The sequence below is a fragment of the Nomascus leucogenys genome, chromosome 6, assembly GCF_006542625.1.
Source record: "Nomascus leucogenys isolate Asia chromosome 6, Asia_NLE_v1, whole genome shotgun sequence".
Classification (NCBI taxonomy): Eukaryota; Metazoa; Chordata; class Mammalia; order Primates; family Hylobatidae; genus Nomascus; species Nomascus leucogenys.
Genome location: NC_044386.1, coordinates 34,203,261 through 34,220,597, shown reverse-complemented (window position 1 = coordinate 34,220,597; position 17,337 = coordinate 34,203,261). Strand labels below are relative to the sequence as shown.

The 17,337-nt window shown below is 41.6% G+C and overlaps 1 protein-coding gene across 4 annotated transcripts in view; it reads left to right on the top strand.

Annotated features, from left to right (window-relative positions):
* NUP155 (nucleoporin 155) overlaps nucleotides 1-17,337 on the top strand; it is a 76,836-nt gene that overhangs the window by 46,673 nt on the left and 12,826 nt on the right. For all 4 annotated transcript variants that reach the window (XM_030813993.1, XM_030813992.1, XM_030813995.1 and 1 more), the window contains 5 exons: nucleotides 3,658-3,755; nucleotides 9,750-9,880; nucleotides 12,739-12,930; nucleotides 14,245-14,383; nucleotides 16,095-16,230. In XM_030813993.1, the coding sequence (XP_030669853.1) occupies nucleotides 3,658-3,755; nucleotides 9,750-9,880; nucleotides 12,739-12,930; nucleotides 14,245-14,383; nucleotides 16,095-16,230 (696 nt within the window). The remainder of the gene's footprint in view (nucleotides 1-3,657; nucleotides 3,756-9,749; nucleotides 9,881-12,738; nucleotides 12,931-14,244; nucleotides 14,384-16,094; nucleotides 16,231-17,337) is intronic.

Here is a 17,337-nt window from a genome sequence, read left to right as displayed (position 1 = left end):
GTAAGTACACTTTTATGTAACATTGTTCATACTTTGTGTGTGTGTGTGTTCCCTCCCCCCACCCCCCCGAAACCGAGTCTCGCTCTTGCCCAGGCTGGAGTGCAGTGGTGCAATCTCAGCTCACTGCAACCTCTGCCTCCCGGGCTCAAGCAGTTCTGCCTCAGCCTCCTTAGTAGCTGGGATTACATGCATGTGCCACCACGCCTGGCTAATTTTTGTATTTTTAGTAGAGATGGGGTTTCACCATGTTGGCCAGGATGGTCTCTATCTCTTGACCTCATGCTCCGCCCACCTCAGCCTCCCAAAGTGCTGGGATTACAGGGGTGAGCCACCGCGCCTGGCCTGTCTTTATCTTTTAAGTAGGAGAATTTACCTCCTTCCCATTTTATTGGAATTAGTTAAATGTGGTTTATTGTTTTGGTTTGGTGTTTTTGGAGACAGAGTCTTGCTTTGTCTCCCAGGCTGCAGTGCAGTGGTGCAATCTCAGCTCACTGCAACCTCTAACTCCCTGGCTCAAGTGATTCTCCTGCCTCACCCTTCCAAGTAGCTGAGACTACAGCCCCACACCACCATGCCTGGCTAGTTTTTCTATTTGTAGTAGAGACAGGGTTTTGCCATGTTGGCAAGGCTGATGTTGAACTCTTGACCTCAGATAATCCACCTGCTTCAGCCTCCCAAAGTGCTGGGATTACAGGTGTGAGCCACTGCATCTGGTCTGGTTAAATGTTTGATTTTTTTCTCCCCATCCTGAATTTGTGCTTTTTGTTTATTTTCTTCCCTTTCCCATTTCCCTATTGTATTGGATTGATCAGGCCTCTCTCTACCTTAAACACCAATTAAGAATTTCTACATATGGTTTTTCTTCCTCTATTAGTTTTAAATTCTGACAGACATGCATCTCAGTCAACATTAATAATTTAACAAACTATTACATTTTGTTTCCTTGCCTTCTACTGCCATCTCTCCCCCTCCAAATTATCTGGAATTTTACTTCTCAGACGTTTTTAAATTTTTTTTTTTTTCCCTAACATGATGGTCTTCTGTTAATTGAATTTTACCATTACATCTGCAATTATATGTAAATTTTCTAATCTACTTCTAATTTCTCTTAATTACTCATTTCTCTTTACAGTTTTTAGCAGGATGTTTTTTTCATTGACGTTTCTTGAATTTTCACATAAGCAGTTCTGTCATCTGCAAATAGAGATAGTTTCATCTTTTCCATCTTTTCTTGTCTAGCTCTACTTGCTTTCTCCTCTCTGCACAAGGTAATCTCTCTCTCTCTCTTTTTTTTTTGAGACAGAGTTTTGCTCTTATTACCCAGGCTGGAGTGTGATGGAGTGATCCTCGGCTCACCGCAACCTCCGCCTCCCGGGTTCAAGCGATTCTCCTGCCTTAGCCTCCTGAGTAGCTGGGATTACAGGCATGAGCCACCGCGCCCAGCTAATTTTGTATTTTTAGTAGAGACAGGGTTTCTCTTTGTTGGTCAGGCTGGTCTCAATCTCCCAACCTCAGGTTATTCACCTGCCTCGGCCTCCCAAAGTGCTGGGATTACAGGCGTGAGCCTCTGCGCCCAGCCACTAATCTCTCTCTGTCTTTTCTCTTTTTTTTTCTTTTTTAGGCAATCTTGCTCTGTCATTGAGGCTGGAGTGCAGTGATGTGATCATTGTTCCCTGCAACCTCAGACTCAGCTGCCTGAGTAGCTGGGGCTATAGGCGTGTGCTGCCATACCTGGCTGATTTTTTCTTATTTTTCTCAGGGATAGGGTTGTGTTGCCCAGGCTGGTCTCAAACTCTTGGCCTCAAGTGATGCTCCCTCCTTAGCTTCCCAAAGTGCTGGGATTACAGGAATGACCCACTGCATCCACCCTTACTGAGGTGTTTTTTGAGATGGGTCTCACTCTGTTGCCCAGGCTGGAGTGCAGTGGCATGATCACGGCTCACTGCAACTTTGACCTCCCAGCTTCAAGTGATCCTCCCACCTCAGCCTCCTGAGTAGCTGGGACTACAGGCATATGCCACCATGCTCCACTGATTTTTTTATTTCACATTTTGTAGAGACAAGGTCTCACTGTTTTGCCCACGTTGATCTTGCACTCCTGGGCTTAGGCGATTCTCCTGTCTTGGCCTCAAAAAATGCTGGGATTTTAGGCATGAGCCGTCCGCACTCAGCCCTTATTGAATATGTTTAACATATTGAATAGTCTTAACATATTCAATAAGTGAGTTTGTCAAATGTATTTACTGCATTTTACAGAGATGATCATATCATTTTCCCCTTAACTTTAACAATAGAATTAATACATGTCCTAATTTCGACCAACCCTTGGATTCCTGTAACATTAGTTTCATTGAGTATGGAAATTTTCTAAACAGATTTTTGAGATCTACTTTACATACCACTAAATTTACTCATTTTGAATGTTCAGTTCAGTGACTTTTAATAAATTCATAGAATTGTGCAACCATCACCACAGTCCAGTTTTAGCACACTTCCATTATCTAGGAGACATACCTCATGTCCATTAGCAGTCACTTTCCATTCCCACTTCTTAGCCCCAGACACTTACTGATCTGCTCTATCTCTGTAGATGTGCCTATTCTTGACATGTCATATAAACAGAATCATACTGTGTGGTCTTTGAGTCTGGCTTCTTTCACTTGGTGTATTTTGGGGGCTCATGTTTGAGATTTATGTGGTAGGATGTATTCATGCTTTGTTCGTTTTTATTGCCCAATGAATGTGGGATTTTAAGATCATAGACCATTTCTCAGATCTTCATATACCTTTTGCACCATTTTCTTCCCAGAGTTTAATGTTGTAGATGAAAAAGTACATTACCCGTATGATTCTCTTTCCTTTGTAAGTGACTTAGTGTTTACTTGGAAACTTTTCTGTGTTTTTTTCTTTTTGTTACCGAAATTAAACACAACATGATGTCTTTAGGTATATCTTCTTTACAGCTTTCAGTGAGCCTTTAGAATGAACGTCTTGGCTTTGATCAGTTTTCTTCTCTTGTTTTTTATGTATTGTGGTACACATTGAGTATCCCTTATCCGAACTGTTTGGAACCAGAAGTGTTTTGGCTTTCACTTTTTTTTTTTTGGATTTTTGAATATTTGCATTATACTTAGGTTGAGCACCCCATTCCGAAAATTTGAAATCCAGATTGCTCCAGTGAGCATTTCCTTTGAGCATCATGCTGATGCGCAAAACATTTCAGATTTGGGGACATTTCAGATGTTAGATTTTTTTTATTAGGGATACTCAATCTATATTTCTTCTGTCCCATTCTCTTTGGAGAATCATATTAACTCTTTTGTATCTAGCTTGTTTCTTCTCTTCCGTAATTTCCTTCTTTCCTTTCTCTCCTTACCCCCTCTTTTTACTTGATCTTTTTTTTCTACAGATTAGGAAAATTTATAGCTGATGTTCTCAGTCATTTAATTGATTTAATCTCAGTCATTTTAAGTAGCATCTGTTTAGTCTGTGTCATAAATTTTTTCTGGCCATCAGCCCTTCTGGTGATGGTTGCCCAACCTTATGAATTATTTTTAAAAAGTATACATATTAAATGTTTGAATTGTACTGTATAAGTATGTGTTATATCTCAACAAAGCTGTTATAAACACACACATTCTGCAATTTCTGTTTCAGTACTACTGCTAAAGTGCAGCAGAGGCTGATAGGATTCATGCGTCCTGAAAACGGAAATCCCCAGCAAATGCAACAGGAGCTGCAGAGGAAGTTTCATGGTAAATTATTGCTTCTCATCAGTTAAGCTTACATGACCTCAGTAAAATTTTATTACTTGAATAGAAAACAATGGACTTTCTTAGTAAGATGTACTTTGTACACAAATATTTGTTATTAAAATATCAGTGTAATTGGGTCTGGGGTGCTGGCTCACACCTGTAATACCAGCATTTTGGAAGGCTGAGTTGGGAGGATCACCTCTTTCTGGGAGGCAGAGGTTGCAGTGAGCTGAGATCATGCCACTGCACTCCAGCCTGGGTGACAGAGTGAGACCCTGCCACAAAAAAAAAAAAAAAAAAAAAGGCCGGGCGCGGTGGCTCACGCTTGTAATCCCAGCACTTTGGGAGGCCGAGGCGGGCAGATCACGAGGTCAGGAGATGGAGACCACAGTGAAACCCCGTCTCTACTAAAAATACAAAAAATTAGCTGGGCGTGGTGGCGGGCGCCTGTAGTCCCAGCTACTCGGAGAGGCTGAGGCAGGAGAATGGCGTGAACCCTGGAGGTGGAGCTTGCAGTGAGCCGAGATTGCGCCACTGCACTCCAGCCTGGGCGACAGAGCGAGACTCCGTCTCAAAAAAAAAAAAAAAAAAAAAAAAGTGTGATTGGGAAAGTGGATAATATAGATATTGTATATTTCTCTATCTCTTTTAGCATATACATTTTTGTTCCTTCCTCCACCAGAAAACATGATACACACCTATTTCTTTATGATTTTTTTTATTGTGGTGAAATATATATATACCATAAAATTTACCATTTTTACTTTTTATTTGTTTATGTTTTTGAGACAGAGTTTCACTCTTGTTTCCCAGGCTGGAGTGCAATGGCGCGATCTTGGCTCACTGCAACCTCTGCCTCCCGGGTTCAAGAAATTCTTCTGTCTCAGCCTCCCAAGTAGCTGAGATTAGAGGCATGTGCCACCATGCCCGGCTAATTTTGTATTTTCAGAAGAGACAAGGTTTCTCTGTGTTGGTCAGGCTGGTCTCGAACTTCCAACCTCAGGTGATCCATCCACCTCGGCCTCCCAAAGTGCTGGGATTACAGATGTGAGCCACCGTGCCCAGCCCCATTTTTACTTTTTTTTTTTTTTTTTTTTTTTTTGAGACAGAGTCTCACTCTGTCGCCCAGGCTGGAGTGCAATGGCACAAGCTTGGCTCACTGCAAGCTCCACCTCCCGGGTTCACTGCATTCTCCTACCTCAGCCTTCCGAGTAGCTGGGACTACAGGCGCCCACCACCACACCCGGCTAATTTTTTTTTTTTTTTGTATTTTTAGTAGAGACGGGGTTTCACCGTGTTAAGCAGGATGATCTCAAATCTCCTGACCTCATGATCCGCCCGCCTCAGCCTCCCAAAGTGCTGGGATTACAGGCATGAGCCACTGCACCTGGCCCGTTTTTACTATTTTTAAGTGTACACTTCAGTGGCATTCAGTATATTCATTTTATGTACCCATTACCAACATCCATCTCCAGAACTTTTGTCATCTTTCCCAAAATGTCACTCTGGGCTGGGTGCGGTGGCTCTCGCCTGTAATCCCAGCACTTTGGGAGGCCATGGCAGGTGGATCACCTGAGGTCAGGAGTTCAAGACCAGCCTGGCCAACATGTTGAAACCCCATCTCTATCAAAAATACAAAAATTAGCCAGGCGTGGTGGCAGGCACCTGTAATCCCAGCTACTCGGGAGGCTGAGGCAGGAGAATCGCTTGAACCCAGCGGGCAGAGGTTGCAGTGAGCTGAATTTGTGCCACTGCACCCTAGCCTGGGCAACAAGAGCAAGACTCTGTCTTAAAAAAAATAAACACCAAAAGTCACTCTGTACCCATGAAATAATAACCCCCCATTTTTTTCCCCTGTCCTAGGTCCCTGGCAACCACCTTTCTACTTTCTGTCTCTGAGTTTTACCAGTCTGGGTACCCTATTAGAATGAAATCAAATTTTTCATTTTGTGACAGGCTTATGTCACTTAGAATACTGTCCTCGAGGTTCATCCATGTTGTAACGTGTCAGAATTTCCTTCCTTTTTAAGACTGAGTAATTTCTATTGTGTATATGTCCATATGTGCACACATACCACACTTCCTTTATCCATTCATCTGTTGATGGACGCTGAGTTACTTCCGTTTTTTTGGCTATTGTGAATAATGCTGCTATTAACATGGGTGAACAAATACAAATTAAAGTCTCTGCTTTCAGTTCTTTTGGGTATATACCCAGAAGTGGAATTGCTATATCATATGGTAATTCTGTTACTAATTTTTTTGATGAACTGCCATACTGTTTCATAGCAACTACTGCATTTTATGTTTATCTTTATTTCTTTTTGAGACGGAGTTTCACTCTTGTCGCCCAGGCTGGAGTACAGTGGTGCGATCTCGGCTCACTGCAGCCGCCACCTCCCACGTTCAAGCAATTCTGCCTCAGCCTCCCGAGTAGCTGTGGTTACAGGCATGTGGCACCACACCCAGCTAATTTTTTTATTTTTAGTATAGACGGGGTTTCACCATGTTGGCCAGGCTGGTCTTGAACTCCTGACCTCAGGTGATCCACCCACTTCGGCCTCCCAAAGTGGTAGGATTACAGGCGTGAGCCACTGCGCCTGGCCAGCCACAGCATTTTATACTTCTAGTAGCAATGCACAAAGGTTCCAATTTCTTCACATCTTTGCCAACATTTGTTGTTTTTCTGTCCTTTTATATATAGCCATCCTAATGAACACGGAATGGCATCTCATTGGGATTTTGATTCGCATTTCCCTAATGATTAGTATGCCTTTTTATAGAGCTAAAAATATGAATCAATTATGTCATTGTGCTTTTTATCAATTATAAGTAGTAACAAGTAAGGAAAGAGCAAGGCAACTGAAAAGTTCTCATAATCTTCAGTTATTCCAGATACAAGTTAGAATAATAATAAGTTATTGCATGAACTTTTTATGCCTTTTAATTTTTTCTAAGTTATTTTGCCTTCCATTGTTAGGGTTAGATTTACTTTTTTTGGCCATGATAGAACTTTCTGGTTTGTTTGTTTTGAGACGGAGTCTCGCTTTTTTGCCGAGGCTGAAGTGCAATGGCGCAATCTTGGCTTACTGCAACCTCCACCTCCCAGGTTCAAGCGATTCTCCTGCCTCAGCCTCTCAAGTAGCTGGGATCACAGGCGTGTGCCACCACACCCATCTAGTTTTTGGGTTTTTAGTAGAGACGGGGTTTTGCCACTTTGGCCAGGCCGGTCTTGAACTCATGACCTCAGGTGATCCGCCTAACTCGGCCTCCCAAAGTGCTGGGATTACTTGCGTGAGCCACCATGCCTGGCCAATAGAACTTTCTCAATTAACATTCAACCATTTATTTTTGTCCCAAGCCACTTTCTTCCCTACTCAGGACCCTAGGTTTCTATTCATCATTTTGTAAATTCTTTTTTACTGTCTTTTAAATTTTTTGTCTCTCTTATTTTTTTGGAGATGGAGTCTTGCTCTGTCGCCCAGGCTCCGCCTTCCGGGCTCACGCCATTCTCCTGCCTCAGCCTCCCAAGTAGCTGGGACTACAGGTACCTGCCACCACACCCGGCTAATTTTTTTGTATTTTTAGTAGAGACGGGATTTCACTGCGTTAGCCAGGATGGTCTTGATCCCCTGACCTTGTGATCCGCCCATCTCGGCCTCCCAAAGTGCCGGGATTACCAGCGTGAGCCACTGTGCCTGGCCTTAAATTTTTTTCTCTTTTTGAAAAAATGTTGAAATTGTTTGCCTCTCCTCCAATTTTGTTTCTGTTCTATTCTGTTCGGTTCTGTTTCGTTTCGTTTTGTTTTGAGACAGAGTCTTGCTCTGTTGCCCAGGCTGGAGTGCAATGGTGCCATCTTGGCTCACTGCAACCTCCACCTCCTGGGTTCAAGTGATAATCGTGGCTCAGCCACCTGAGTAACTGGGATTACAGGCATGTGCCACCACACCTGGCTAATTTTTGGATTTTTAGTAGAGATGGGGTTTCGCCATGTTGGCCAAGCTGGTCTTAAACTCACGGCCTCAAGTGATCCGCCCACCTCGGCCTCCCAAAGTGCTAGGATTACAGCCCTGAGCCGCTGTGCCCAGTCACCATTTAGCAAATTTTTTTTTCTGAGCAGCTAATGATAGTTCAGTATGGCTTTGAGATTACATTACCAAACATTGGTGAGGATTTATATAAATAAGAGCATTTGAATTGCTGGCAGTTTATACTGAAACAGCTGCTTTGGAGAGCAATGTGATCATATCCGGTAAAAGCTAAATATATACTCTTAAAGCTGATTTTGTCACTTCTAGGTATATATCCTTAGAGGATTTTCTTTCAAACTTTTTCCCACAGTAAGAAATATATCTTACATGGCCAGGTGCGGGGGCTCACACCTTTAATCCCAGCACTTTGGGAGGCCAAGGCGGGCAGATCATTTGAGGTCAGGAGTTTGCGACCAGCCTGGCCAACATGGTGAAACCCTGCCTCTACAAAAAATACCAAAATTAGGTGGGCATGCTGGCGGGTGCCTGTAATCCTGGCTACTCGGGAGGCTGAGGCAGGTGAATCGCTTGAACCCAGGAGGCAGAGGTTGTAGTGAACTGAGATCATACCACTGCACTCCAGCCTGGGCAACAGAGCAAGACTTCGTTTCGGGGGAAAAAAAGAAATATATCTTAAATTATGACTCAGATGTTCAAAAGCATACACACAAACTAAAATAGGTTTTCCTGAAATAATTCTACCTGTTTTATACTTTAATATTTCTTTCTTTTTTGAATTATTTTCTACTTTCTATATTTGAGGGGTGAGCAAAAAGCTATCATGACTGACTAAATTGATTTCATGACTCGCCAATGCATGTTGATCTAGGGTTTGAGAAACTCAGTCCTAGACTAACTTGACTGTGCTTTCTAGGAGATGTTCTTTAAGAATATTTATTGCATCATTGTTTCATTATCAAAATACTAGAAACAGTGTAATGTCCTCCAAGTGAAAAATGGGCCAAATTGTGGTATACTTGCGTGATGGAACACGCAGTAGTGAAAATAAATGTACTAGATTTATATTGATCAGTGTGGATAGCCTGTGAACATATAACTGAATAGAAAAAGCGATGGTGGGCCGGACACGGTGGCTCACGCCTGTAATCCTAGCACTTTGGGAGATCGAGGCAGGTGGATCACGAGGTCAGGAGATGGAGACCATCCTGGCTAACATGGTGAAACCCTGTCTCTACTAAATATACAAAAAATTAGCCGGGCTTAGTGGCGGGCGCCTGTATTCCCAGCTACTCGGGAGGCTGAGGCAGGAGAATGGCGTGAACCCGGGCGGCGGAGCTTACAGTGAGCCGAGATCGCGCCACTGCACTCCAGCCTGGGCGACAGAGCGAGACTCCGTCTCAAAAAAAAGAAAAAAGAAAAAGCGATGGTGTATTTGTTAAAAATACAGCAATTTCTTTTTTTTTTTTTTTTTTTTTTTTTTGAGACGGAGTCTCGCTCTGTCGCCCAGGCTGGAGTGCAGTGGCGCGATCTCGGCTCACTGTAAGCTCCGCCGCCCGGGTTCACGCCATTCTCATGCCTCAGCCTCCCGAGTAGCTGGGACTACAGGCACCCGCCGTCCCCCCTCCCCAGCTAATTTTTTATCTTTTTAGTAGAGACAGAGTTTCACCGTGTTAGCCAGGATGGTCTCGATCTCCTGACCTCATGATCCACCTGCCTCGGCCTCCCAAAGTGCTAGGATTACAGGCGTGAGCCACCATGCCCGGCCACACAGCAATATTTTCATGGTTTATGTGTACCTACACAAACACAGAAGCATGTATATCTATATACACACACGTGGAGAAGATAAAAACATAAATACTACTGATTATCATGGTTGCCTCTAATGGGGGCTAGGAAGAAAACAACAGGGATTTCAACCTTAACTACAGTTTTTATTTGAAATAAAGCAACTTAACCTATGTTATTTTATAATAATTTGTTAGTTTTGTTTTCTCATTAGAGGCTCAACTAAGTGAAAAGATTTCACTTCAGGCAATTCAGCAGTTGGTTCGAAAATCGTATCAGGCTCTGGCTTTATGGAAACTTCTTTGTGAACATCAATTCACTGTCATTGTAGCAGAACTTCAGAAAGTAAGTTTTTTTAATTTTTTTATGATTATACCGTTAATACTATGTTTGGATTTTTTTGGATGAGTATTTTGGCTTTGGAGGGGACTATTCTGGGAAGCATTTAAGTTATGGTGAAGTTAGTATGTTATGGGAAGATTGCACAAAAGCGTACCAACTTGGGGGACCTATTTTGTCAAAGCCACAAGTTTTTACTTGTGGGTATGTGAATGAAGTCATACTTTACAAAACATATTTTTTAAAACAGTGGACTGTACCCTTTATTTGAGCTACAGGTTCTTCTGAGAATCTGATGAAAGCTATCTCTCACTACCCTTAAAGAAATGCATATCGACATGGACACACAGACTTTTGCTTATAATTTCAAAGGGCCCAACAACCTAAATTAAATACTCTTGACTGGGCACCATGCCTCATGCCTGTGATCCCAACACTTTGGGAGGCTGAGGCAGGAGGATCACTTGAGCCTAGGAGTTCAAGACTATCCTGGGCAAGATGTCAGGACCCACCTCTACTAAAAATAAAAAATAAATTATTCAAGTGTGGTGGCACATGCCTGTAGTCCCAGCTACTTGGGAGGCTGAAGTGGGAGGAGCACTTGAGCCTGGGAGATTGAGGCACCACTTAGCCATGATTGTGCCACTGCACCCCAGCCTGGGTGACAGAGTGAGACTGTAACTCCCATATACGTTTGACTCATTCAGCATTTTCAAGATACTGTGTTTCTAAAAAAAATAGTTCCTTGAATAACAACAATGTCATGATCAGTTACCAGTTTTTCTTGAGACAGTGTCTCGCTCTGTCACCCAGGCTGGAGTGCAGTGGCACGATCACGGCTCACTGCACCCTTGACCTCCCTGGACTCCAGTGATTCTCCTACTTTAGCCTCCTGAGTAGCTGGTACTGTAGGCACACACCACTACGCCTAGCTAATTTTTGTATTTTTTTGTGGAGATGGGGTTTCGCCGTGTCTCCTAGACTGGATAGTTACCAATATTAACTATCAATATTTGATAGCAAAATCTGTCTTAAAAATGTGTTTTTACAGATTGGTTCATTCAAATTAGAATCTAAACAGTTTAGTTGGTTTGCTCGTGGAATTTGTTGTTTCTCTTTCATCTGTTTCAATCTGAAGCAGTCTTTCCTTCTTTTTCTTTTCTTTGCTGTTGCCTTGTAGAAATCCAGTCATCAATCCAGTACAATGTCCAGCATTCTAAGGACATTCTAAGGCTTTTTTTTAAATCCTCTTTGTAGCGAACTTCTTCCTCTATCTCCTGCATTTTCTATAAAATGAACGTTTATTATATAGGCTTGATTCGGTTCAGGTCCTTTTTTGAGGAAGAATAGAATACTTCAATAGGTAGTGGTTTGTTCATCAGACTGTTAGAAGACACAAAAGGTTTTGTTGTCCTTCTTTTAATGATACTAAGATGGATTGCTGGATTCAAGTAGTAAGCCTAATACTGCCATTGTGGAATTCTCCATCAGACTTTCATCATCCATTGATAATCATTGCTGGAATTTATTATTTCATTTAGGATTACAAAAGGGTAATATTTATTTATTTATTTATTTGTTTGTTTTTTATTTTTTTTGAGATAGCGTCTCATTCTGTCACCCAGGTTGGAGTGCTGTGGAGTGATCTCAGATCACTGCAACCTCCACCTCCCGGGTACAAGCAATTCTCCTGCCTCAGCTTCCCAAGTAGCTGGGACTACAGGCATGTGCTACTACACCGAGCTGATTTTTGTAGTTTTAGTAGAGACAGGGTTTCGCCAGGTTGGCCAGGCTGGTGTTGAACTCCTGACCTCACGTGGTCCACCTGCCTTGGCCTCCCAAAGTGCCGGGATTACAGGCATGAGCCACCATGCCCGGCCAAAAGGATAATATTTTAAATCTGTGATTCCTTCCCCAGTTACTAACTGCAATTCTGTAAAAAAAATTTTTCCTTGTCCTGTATGGATATTTCATTACTCTGAAACACTTAATTTTCGACTCTCGTATACCATTTTTCAGCATTGGAAGGCAGTCTCCTAATTCTTTCCACTAGTGTCCAATGAATATTTGTGGCTTTTGTTGGTGGTTTTGTTTCTTTTAAACACATACTGTTTTTTATTTTTAAAAATTCAAGCTAATATATTTAATTATGAAACTGTTATCTTTTTCATAGCAAGTAGAATAATAATTTTGAGTTTTATTGAGTGATAAATATATTGTAGGTAGGTTTTTATCCTGGGTATGTTTTTGTGATCCATCTTCAAAGCTCTCTTCCTTACATCACCAATGGCATACTCAATGAATGCAAATTAAAGATTTGTTCAAGAATTTTAACACAGTTTGGATATTTCCTTTAATTTAGAAAAAAGAGATAGCAGTCACATCACTAACAGAATATTTTACTATAGTATAAATCAATACTTCAGAGCTTCATTTGGACAAGCAGATTTGTTCACAATACAGATTAAACTCCAATATTATTATAAGGCCTAGAATAATGGAATTCTAGCAGTATTTAGGAAGAGTAATATGTAAGCCCAAGATTTTCAAATGTTGCCAAGTGATTGTTTTTTCCATTTTATAAACAAAGCCAGGAGATGTCGCTCTAGTTTTGGCTCTACTTAAGCTTTACTTTTCTCATTTGGAAAGTGAGAGTTTTGGACTAGATCTACTGTAGGTTCTTTTCCAACTCTGTATGATTTTATGTAAGTTTGCAAAAATTTGTTTCTACTAATTAGTATATTTTCGCTTTTCAGTTATAGAGTCTATTAATATTTAGGTTATTTTAAGTTATTAAAATAATTTCATTATGTTTAGAAATATGGTATTTCTATAATTGTGATAGAAAAGTTTTATGCTCCTAGGAACTTCAAGAGCAGCTGAAGATCACCACCTTTAAAGATCTTGTAATCAGGGACAAAGAACTCACAGGGGCATTAATTGCTTCTCTTATCAACTGCTACATCAGAGATAATGCCGCTGTTGATGGCATTAGTTTACATTTACAGGATATCTGCCCACTTCTATATAGCACTGATGATGCAATTTGTTCTAAGGTATGATACTTTATTTCCTATTTCATTGTTTGTTATAAGAGGTATCATGTATGATGAACCATCTTGTTTCACTTCATATAAGACCTCAGTCAGTTAGATCTCTTAATCTCTCCTAGCCTCAGAATCCTCATCTAAGAAAGGGGTTAGAATATGTGGCTTCTTAAAACCTGTGTATACTCTTTTAAGCTTAGCTTTTCTTTTTAAAAATATTTTTATTTATTTATTTGACACAGGGTTTCACTCTGTTACTTAGGCTGTAGTGCAGTGCTGTGATCATAGCTCACAGCAGCTTCTAAGTCTTAGACTCAAGCGGGCCTCTCATGTAGCTGGGGACTACGGGTGTGCACCACTACACCCAGCCAATTTTTTTGTTTTTTATAGAGACAAGTTCCGATTTGTTGCACAGGCTGGTCTTGAACTCTTGGCTTCAAGTGATCCTCCTGCCTCAGCCTCCCATAGTGCTGGGATTATAAGCGTGAGCCACCATGCCCGGCCCTCCTTTAAGTTTTTCATAAAGAATATTCTTTTTTTTTAAGACAGAGTCTTGCTCTGTCGCCCAGGCTGGAGTGCAGTGGCACGATCTCGGCTCACTGCAACCTCCACCTTCCAAGGTTCAAGTGATTCTCCTGCCTCGGCCTCCCAAATAGCTGGGATTACAGGTGTGCACCACCACACCCGGCTAATTTTTTATATTTTTGGTAGAGACAAGGTTTCACCATGTTGTCTAGGCTGGTTTTGAACTCCTGACCTCCGCCTGCCTCGGCCTTGCAAAGTATTGGGATTATAGACATGAGCCTCTGCGCCTGGCTCATAAAGAATCTTTGATAGTGTTTCTAGGCCATATTAAAAAACCAAAGGTGAGAAATTAAGAAAAATCACTAAATTTAGAAATTAAGGAAATTTAGGGAATAATTTATCTCCTTAGGTTAAGGAAAAGTACTAAAACTTCAAGTAAATCTTTTGGTGAATTAGAGTTAATGGGGGCATTTTTATTGATCCTTTCCTACAGGTGGAATAAATAAATAAATGAGTGTCGCATGGACTGCCTGCTACCCAATAATGTATTGACTAAGCAAGAGAATTACCAGACAAAAGCTCTCTTGCTTAACATATTTGTGAGAGGAATTAAGAATAGCTAGGAATTTTTGGTCAAAAACTTTTCTGCCTAAAATTAAGAAGTAAGTTTGTAGAGTTGTTTTCATTTTAATGGTAATAACCATATATAAATTTAGACATAGACTAAAACTTAGTTGACAGCATCATCTGTCTGCTTGATTTTATATATTTTTAAGTTCTTGTTATCTCCTCTTCTAGGCAAATGAGCTTCTCCAGCGTTCCCGACAAGTTCAAAACAAGACTGAAAAAGAAAGAATGTTAAGGGAATCATTAAAGGAATATCAAAAAATTAGCAATCAAGTGGACCTTTCCAATGTTTGTGTTCAGTATAGACAAGGTGAGAAATAAAGTGTTTCTTGTATCTTTTACTCAACTCAAAAGACAAACGATAGTGTATGAACGAAGCGAGCTAATGATGAAAAGCCACTTTCCAGATGCAAATCTTCTTTCAACATCAGAGGCTGAGTGAAAGGACGTAGGAATATGGTATCATTGTGTTACAATATTTGATGACTACACTGACCTGCAGAAGCTGTAATGTTCTTTTTATCTTTTGAAATGTACAATTTTTTTTTTTTTGAGACGGAGTCTCGCTCTGTCAGCCAGGCTGGAGTGCAGTGGCACGATCTTAGCTCACTGCAGCCTCCGTCTCCCAGGTTCCAGCAATTCTCCTGCCTCAGCTTCCCAGGTAGCTGGTATTACAGGCGCTTGCCACCATGCCCAGCTAATTTTTTTTTTTTTTTTTTTTTTTTTTTGAGACAGAGTCTTGCTCTGTCGCCCAGGCTGAAGTGCAGTGGTGCAATCTCAGCTCACTGCAAGCTCTGCCTCCCGGGTTCACGCCATTCTGCCTCAGCCTCCCGAGTAGCTGGGACTACAGGCACCTGCCACCATGGCTGGCTAATTTTTTTGTATTTTTAGTAGAGACGGGGTTTCACCGTGTTAGCCAGGATGGTCTCGATCTCCTGATCTCATGATTCACCCACCTCGGCCTCCCAAAGCGCTGGGATTACAGGCGTGAGCCACCGCGCCCGGCCAACACCCAGCTAATTTTTGTATTTTTAGTAGAGGTGGGGTTTTACCATGTTAGCCAGGGTGGTCTCAATCTCCTGACCTCAGGTGATCCACCCATCTCAGCCTCTCAAAGTGCTAGGATTACAGACGTGAGCCTCCACTGTGCCCCACCGAAATGTATAACTTTTTAGCATTAGAGTTTCAGTTCTTGTCCAGTTCAATTACTGTTATGTTTTAGATTGCTTTCTGGATTACATTTATTTTTCAGATATTTAAAATTTTTTATTGAGTTTTAAGGTATAATCTGCTTACTTTTTAAAAAATTACTTTAAATCAAATCTAACATAATGTAAAGGCTATAACTATTTGCACAGGTATTATGAATCTCAAGGTATTTTTTCCCCCCAGTAGGGAACTACAACTTTCCTTTTTGTTATTTGAAATACGGTCTCTTTTTTCCAATGAAGAAATATATATGTTTTTTATATATATTTTTATATATATATATATATATATTTTTTTTTCTTTTTCTTTTCTTTTTTTTTTTGAGACAGTGTCTCGCTCTGTCGCCCGGGCTGGAGTGCATGCAGTGGTGCAATCTCGCCTCACTGCAACCTCTGCCTCCCTGGTTCAAGCAATTCTCCTGCCTCAGCCTTTTGAGTAGCTGGGATTACAGGCACGTGCCACCACACCCAGCTAATTTTTGTATTTTTAGTAGAGGTAGGGTTTCACCATGTTGGTCAGGCTGATCTCCAACTCCTGACCTTGTGATCTGCCCGCCTCAGCCTCCCAAAGTGCTGGGATTACAGGCGTGAGCCACCACACCTGGCCCCCAATGAAGAAATATATTTAACAGTTGCCTTTTAGGCATATTAAGACCTTTTTCTTCTGAAGACCTATCAGAAATATTTTATGTTAGCAGGGTGACTATTGTACAGTAGAGACATAACCTTGATCATTATTTTCATGTGCCAGCTAAGGAAAAATGTATCCAACTTTAGTAAGTCATAGGTCTTCATTCTTTTCTTTCCCATCAGTGAGATTTTATGAGGGTGTGGTGGAACTTTCTCTTACGGCTGCAGAGAAAAAAGATCCTCAAGGTCTTGGGCTTCATTTCTATAAACATGGAGAACCAGAAGAAGACATAGTTGGACTTCAGGCCTTCCAAGAAAGGTGCATTCCATTACCTTAGCAGATTGTCATCTTTATGGATACAGACTTTTCTTTGCATAAAATTTTTTGTTTTTTGTTTTATGTTTTTTTTTTTGAGACAGAGTCTTGCTCTGTCACCTGGGCTGGAGTGCAGTGGTGTGATCTTGGCGCACTGCAATCTCTGCCTTCCAGGTTCAAGCTATTCTCGTACCTCAGCCTTCCATGTAGCTGGGATTACAGATGCACACCACCATGCCTGGCTAATTTTTGTATTTTTAGTAGAGACAGGGTTTCACCATTTTGGCCAGGCTGGTCTTGAACTCCTAACCTCAAGTGATCACCCACCTCAGTCTTGCAAAGTGCTAGGATTACAGCCATCAGCCACCGTGTCTGGCCTCTTTCTGTAAAGGTCGACCGCCCAAAGTGCTGTGATTACAGGCGTGAGCCACTGTGTCTGGTAGGATTTCATTTTAAAGGATAATTTTTAAGTATTCCCAGATTTGTTGAGACTATTAAAAAAGAAATGTGTGTCCTTAAAAGAAATATAGGCTGGGCGCGGTGGCTCACGCCTGTAATCCCAGCACTTTGGGAGGCTGAGGTGGGCAGATCATGAGGTCAGGAGTTCGAGACCAGCCTGGCCATCATGGTGAAACCCTGTCTTTACTAAAATACAAAAATTAGCCAGTCGTGGTGGTGCACACCCGTAATCCCAGCAACTTGGGAAGCTGAGGCAGGAGAATTGCTTGAACCCGGGAGGCAGAGTTTGCAGTGAGCTGAGATTGTACCACAGAACTCCAGCCTGGGCGTCAGAGCAAGGCTCCATCTCGGAACAAAAAAGAAATATATAACCTTTCTATAACATATATATATGGAGGGTGTTTTGTTTTGTTTTTGTTTTGTTTTGTTTTGTTTTTGAGACAAACCTCACTCTGTCTCCTGGGCTGGAGTTCAGTGTCACCATCATAGCTCACTGTAGCCTTGACCTTTTGGGCTCAAGTGATGCAGTGATCCTCCCACCTCAGCCTCCGCAGTAGCTGGGACTACAGATACATGTCACCACACTCGGCTAATTTTTTTTATCTCTTTAGTTTCTGTAGAGACAGGGCCTCACTATATTGCCCAGGCTGG